The sequence below is a fragment of the Nannospalax galili genome, unplaced genomic scaffold, assembly GCF_000622305.1.
Source record: "Nannospalax galili isolate Female #2095 unplaced genomic scaffold, S.galili_v1.0 scaffold517, whole genome shotgun sequence".
NCBI lineage: Eukaryota > Metazoa > Chordata > Mammalia > Rodentia > Spalacidae > Nannospalax > Nannospalax galili.
This window is the reverse complement of record NW_008340098.1, coordinates 1,050,758-1,057,098: the sequence shown is the minus strand read 5'-3', so window position 1 is coordinate 1,057,098 and position 6,341 is coordinate 1,050,758. Positions and strand designations below refer to the sequence as shown.

At 49.6% G+C, this 6,341-nt stretch overlaps 1 protein-coding gene across 1 annotated transcript in view; it reads right to left on the bottom strand.

Annotated features, from left to right (window-relative positions):
* Slc35f6 (solute carrier family 35 member F6) overlaps window positions 1-6,341 on the bottom strand; it is a 14,806-nt gene that overhangs the window by 2,952 nt on the left and 5,513 nt on the right. The window contains exons 2-5 of the mRNA XM_008835011.3: window positions 3,494-3,566; window positions 2,695-2,866; window positions 2,270-2,482; window positions 1,498-1,608 (exon numbers count right to left, since the gene is read on the bottom strand). Coding sequence (XP_008833233.1) covers window positions 1,498-1,608; window positions 2,270-2,482; window positions 2,695-2,866; window positions 3,494-3,566 — 569 coding nt within the window. The remainder of the gene's footprint in view (window positions 1-1,497; window positions 1,609-2,269; window positions 2,483-2,694; window positions 2,867-3,493; window positions 3,567-6,341) is intronic.

The following is a 6,341-nucleotide window of genomic DNA, read 5'->3' as shown; positions in this document are numbered from 1 at the left end:
AGAGAAGAGAAGAGAAGAGAAGAGAAGAGAAGAGAAGAGAAGAGAAGAGAAGAGAAGAGAAGAGAAGAGAAGAGAAGAGAAGAGAGAAGAGAAGAGCTGGGCATAGTGGTGTACACCTTTAATCCCAGCATGTGAGAGGCAGAGGGCAGAGGCAGAGGCAGGCAGATCTCTGTTAGATGGAGACCAGCTTCATCTACATATTGAGTTCCAGGCCCACTGGGGTTATAGGGAGACCCTGTCTCACCAAACAATTGCCCCCCTAACACAATAAAACAGAACTGCTGGCTTCAACTTGCATTCACAAGTTTAGGAAAATAACACTTTCTCACTGTATCCCACCTCCTGACTCACAACAAAGTCTCATAGCATAGGCTGGCCTTCAAGTCACTATGTAGTAGAGAATGGCCTTGAACTCCTGCTCCTCCTACATCCACCTATCAAGCAAGTACTGGGATTATAAGTACACACTGCCACACCCAGTCTGAGGAAAAAAACTCAATAATTCAATACGTGATTGGTCTGTCAGGGAACCTGCACTAAAATATAAGCCAACACACTGCTTCATTCACAAAGTCTCAGTGGAAAATAAAACTGATTGGAAACAAACGGTATGCTTTGTGATGCAGCTGATATGGTCTGTAGTCAGCACCTCTGCTCACTGGGCCAGACGCAAACAGCTCCTATAGGCTCTTGTCTTGGGCCACTCTTGACAGCACAGCTCCAATCCATTTTGCTAATCTTGTATTTTTAAAAATTTTGCTATTTAAAAAAAATATTTGCATATGTGTGTCTATGGGAGTTATAGGCTGTTGTGAGGTACTCTATGTGGGAGCTGGGAATTCAACTCAGGTCCTCTGGAAGAGCAGTATCTGCTCCTAACTGCTGAGTCATCTCTCCTGCCTTAATCTTGCATTTTTCAAGTGTAATTTTGACGGTTGTGTGCCTGCTCAAAAATCCTTGGTTCCTCTTGCCTGTCATTAGGCACCGGTCTGATTTCTAGAGTCTCCATGATGTGATCCTGACTTCCTTAGTTCTTGATTATTTTTCCCCCAGTGTTGAACCTCTATTTGCACTCAAATGACTACTCACTGGTTTCCAAATTCAAACCAGCAACTCAAGCCCTGCCTTGCCAGAAGTCCCTCCTCCCTACTCTTGCCTGTTGGAAGTTGGGGCCCTTAACGTGACCTTCCCTGCCCCAGAGACTCATTGCATTGCTTGGTAAATGAGGCGTCACTTGAGTATGAGTGGTCCACGTTCAAGTGCACTGCCTGGCTCCTTCTATTTGCTGGTCACCTCCTCTAGAGGGGCATCACCTGGTTCATTTCCCTTCTTGGTGTCCTCTCTGCTGGCCCAGTGGTGTCCCTCTAGGGAAGAAGGAAGGTATGGGGACAGGAGGCTCACTCTACCTGTTCTGTACTCTGCTTGCTTCACAGCACATGTTGCCCCTAGAGGGCCCTTTCCACGAGCTACTGCCCCCAGGCCTGTGCCCATACTTACCCTCGGTACCCACTGCTCTGAGTGGGTGGACATTGTGTTTGTAGATAAACTTCTCCTCTAGCACCATCTGGATGGCAACAATGATCTGGGCCATGATGATCAGCAGGTCCCCTGAGGAAAAGAGGCCCAGATGAAGCAGGGAGCACTGGGCTGGGGTCCAGTGATGACAGGAGGGCCCAGGAACAGAACAACCTGCCAGCTCCTGACAGGTCTTATATGGGGAATGATTTTCTGGCCTGAGGGCAGGTCAGCAGGCAGACCTGGGGCTCCAGAAGGTGCAGAGGCCTGCCTGGGTCTAAGAACTACACTGTGAGGTGAGTAGATCCTGTAGGGAGCCAGAGGCTTGAGACAGACAATTCAGGTTTAATTCTAATTCTGAATGATTCAGGTAGTCACTTCATTGTAAAATGTGCTACAGTGGTTCCCTCTGGGGACTGGGTTACCGTGATGAGGAATGCAAGGGGCTGGGCATGTGGGAAGTGGTCCTTCTGTTCCTCTCCTAAATGAGCAGTTTGTACCTGTGTTTGAACCACAGGCCTAGTCAGCCCGTTCCTCTCATATCCTACTCCTCAGCAGCCTGTCCCCTCATGCCTCATCTCTCTTCTTTAGTTCAGTCACGTTACTCTGGTCTTCCCTCCACTTCCACCCCTTGAGAGCAGGTATGTGCTCCAACCTAGGACATGTAGATGGCAGAGCTGTGGGATGACTCAGTGCTGGGCTTCCAGGGAAGAGGGGACAGGAGAGGTAGTCTCAGGTCCCCACCTGGTCTCACCTGTGATCACGTCGCTAAGATTGTGCTGACTGTCATGCTTGCTCAGGAGGTCAGCCAGGCCCACGACCACCAGTCCTACAATGGTGGCCAGGATGCCCAGCCACTGGCTTGGCACCAGCCTCCGACCCAGGAAGGCCACAGAGAATAGGCCTGTGAATATGATCACTGCACCCCGCAACATCTGGAAGCTGGAGGCACTGGTCATGTTCAGGGCTAGGAAAGGAAAGGCATGATTGTTAGTTCTTGAGGACAAAAGTATCTGCCACTGAAGTGTTCCCAGGGTTAGAGACAAGATGAGTTTGCTTATTAAGTCTTAGTTATGTACATGTGAGGTCTGTGGGAAAGTGGGTCTGTGGGTGCTGCTTCACTGGTAGGCCCTTTAAGCATGACCTCTGAGCCCCTCTCAGTCTGGCCTGGCTACTCACCCACATACATGAGGCTGGTCCCAGTCATGTCACACAGGGCTGGTGGCAGGAAAAGAAGGGCATTGAAGGGCTGCTGGGGGTCCACACTGGAATCTGACTGCCCTGCCGTTCTGCACCGCAGCAGGTAGAAGGCCACAAGGCAGGAAAACTCTCCCAGGAACATGCCCACTGCCTGTAGGGATGAAACTAGAGAACTCAGCGCTGAAGGGACTTTGGGACTACCTTTAGCAGTACTGCTTTTTCTCAGTTTTTAAAAACAACCACTCTTTAGATGAGAGCTTCCTTAGAACCCCAACATGTCAAACAGACCAAAGCAAAGCTGCTATGGGCAGCTAGCCAGGCCCCTATCTGTCAGAGAGACTTAGAATACCTCAGTGGAAGCCCTATGGTGTGAAGTCCACACACCTAGACCAACTCTTATGATCCAGATAGAGAAAGCTGAGGTGTAGGAAAGTTCAAAGACTCATGGAAGGCTCCAAAGCAAGCCACTAACACACTGGGGCTAAATCTCAGTCTTCCAAGTCTTAGTCCAGCAATGGGGTATCTTCCATTGTTCCCTGTCCCAGTGGGGTTCTGGGCTCACAGGAGATGGACAGTACATCCCATGTGTCCCGAAGGAACGTGGTAAGGGCATGCCTTCTGCCACTTCCAGGGGCACCCTTGGACTCTGGTCCTATTCTTGGAGAGGGAGATGGGTCTTCTGGAATCAGAGGAGCTCCATCCCTAGGTCAGGAAAGAGACCAGCCTTAGGAGTACCTGGATGAGGTCTGGGAGATGGAAAGGAGGGTAAGGCTGGTACCTGGAGGAAGGGGTGGTGGAAGCTGTGTTCCTTGCTCCCTCCACAGCCCTCAGCCCTGAAGTTGTCGGCCCACCTGCAACAGAGAGAGGCGAGGTCAGACTGGCAGCATGGTAGGTTCTCCGCCTGGCTGGGACCTGAACTCAGTTCTGAATGAAGCTCTCTCTCAGAGAGGCCTATCTCCACAGTGAGGGGTTTTAAGCTAGCATTTCATCAACCTATGAATGTAGAATCAAGGCACCTGTACCTCTGTAACCTGTAGAAATCAGATAGTCTCATTACTATACTAGGGTTGTATATATGAAGTATCTTAAACTCATTACTCCTCAAAATAAATTTTTTTGTATGTGACAAGGCCTCAATATGTAATACAGCCTGGCCTTGAACATGAACTCTTCCTGCCTCAGGTTCCTGAGTGCTGGAATTATGGTCATGTAACACACGTGTCCTCAAATTATGCTAATGCTTGATAACTTTATTTCAACTTACTTGGCTTCTTTTGAAATCTTTCATGCTGTCAAAGAGACTAGTGACAGAAGAGCCTCTGATTAGCTGGCTGTGGTGAAGAAAGCTTGTAACCTTACAATTAGGGAGGCTGAGGCAAGTAGATTGCTGTTAGAGGTCAGCCTGAGCTACACAGTGATTTTGAGGCTAGCCTGGGCTATGTATCAAGACCTGCTATAAACCAATCAACCAATGAACTGAGCATCTGGTCTAGAGGGGCACTCAGTCCCAGGAGATGACCACCTGAACCTCCACAGAGCATAAATAGTCTGGCAGGCCCTTCTAATGTGGACCCTAAAGCTTGTGGTACATGTACCAGTCATGGAACAACATCCCGGTGACACTGCCATGGATGGGGACAACTGGTGGTGGGACTGGTCCCCACCGAGCCAAGAACCCTTCCTGGAACAACACTTTGAGCAGCTATACCCATCATTCCAAATTGCCTTCCATCTGAGCACAAAAGCTTTCTGAATTTCATTCCTGCTGTGCCGTTTCACCTCCGAAGTCTAATCCACTCTTGCATTGGAAAGCCCTCTACATACATAGAGCTGTTCTGATCTTCTGAATCTTCTTTGCTAGATAAATAGGCTCAGACCTTCCTACTCTTTTGCTCTCCTGGCTTATGACTTCTGGAAGCATTCCTAGGGGGTCCAGGCCCAAACCATGCATACATAGATATGCCTAGACAAGAGACTGGCAAGATGATGTACCCCCACAACGTTGGGCATCATGTGTAAATTAGCACAGCTCTGATTGCACCAGCCATGCTGTGTCCAGATTCCAGTCAATGCACACTAGGAGCTGTCCCTGTAGGTCTGACCTGACCGGCACCCACTGCAGTACCCCATACCAGACAGTAGGTGTCTCCAACGTGCTAGACTCAGGACTTCTCTTAAAATGGCTTTCCTTGAAACATCTGGTCAGAGCAACCACCATCACGTGTGGCACACCCATGTTCCTGAATTACCCGTAATAAGCCTGAGTTCCCAAAGGGTGGGTGGTTGAGGGGCATCTGGAGGGTTCTTAGGAACATGGGCCAAAGGACAGCTGAGGGGGTTCTAACATTACTGACTAGAGAACAGTCGAGCTCTGCACAGGTTAAAAGAAATGCTCTCATTTCTGGGGGCTGATTTGCTACTGGTTCTGGCTCATGGGTTCTCAGGTAGGACAGGACCTGGGTCATGGGTAGGGGGTCACAGACAAATTTTCTGGCTCACTCAGGCTGGCCTGTTTTGAACCCATATTTGCTTTGGCAGAAAGAGCCTTCTGGGAAGGTCTGCAGGAGGCAACTGGGCAAAAGGGAAGAGAGGTGAGGAGGAGTGAAGGGCTCAGCTTGATCGAGGGTGCAGAGCCCACTGCCCAGCAAGTGAGCAGATCAGAGACGGAACTGTCAGGCCAACAAGGGAGGTACCATCAACTCCACTAAGGCCAACCACAAGCCTAGGCAAGCCCCTCTTTATGGAGGGGTAATAATTGACAGGTATGGGGGTCACTTTCCCATCCTGGTGCTACACCCATATCACAGACTATCAGCTCAAGAAATCCTTCTAGATCTAGATCTAGATGTGCTGCCTTCACCCCCGCCCCCGGCTTTGGCCTGTGCAGCTTTCATCTAAAGCACCTTCTGGTCCCACACTCACTGTGGTCTGAATGAGCTTGGCATTGCTCCTTCCACTCTCCAGTCCCTGCTCCCTCCACGTAACTGTACAGGAGCCCAAAAGGTTTTGTTGAGAGTGGCTAGACCTCCCAGACCCCAGCATATGAATGGGCCTAACGCTCAACACTTCCACGCCCTACATCCACAAGATTTACTTCAAACAGGTTTGAGGTCCCCCCTGCTGGTGGAACAAGTGCAGTGTGGGCATGTCTTGTGGGACTTAGCTGGCTGGTTGCCCAGCTGAGCTCTCTCCTTAAGACTTGTCTAGGCTTTCTCCACAGGGTAGGTCTGGTTTGTCTGGACAGGCATCACTGGCGGGATTCCCACTGAGGAAATGGAATCTCATTGTATCTAAGAACCTAGCCAATTGTAGGACCTGGTGTCGGCCACCAACCCAGTGTTATCTCTTCAGGCTTCGGAGACTTCAGTGTGTAGGTACCTTGGGGAAGAGTCTGGCACTGGCTCATCATGCGTGTATCAGAGACAGGATCTAAAAATCCAGCCTCAGAGTGTCTAGGGATGACAGCTATGATCCCTAAAGTGGGATGACACTTTGCTGGCTGTCCATGCTTCACAAACATGTTTATTTTTATTTGATTTTTCTTTTTTTTTTTTTTTTTTAAGAAAAATCCTCCCGACCCCTCCGGGGCGGGCAATTTTTTTTTAAAAGAAGGGACGCCACCATAT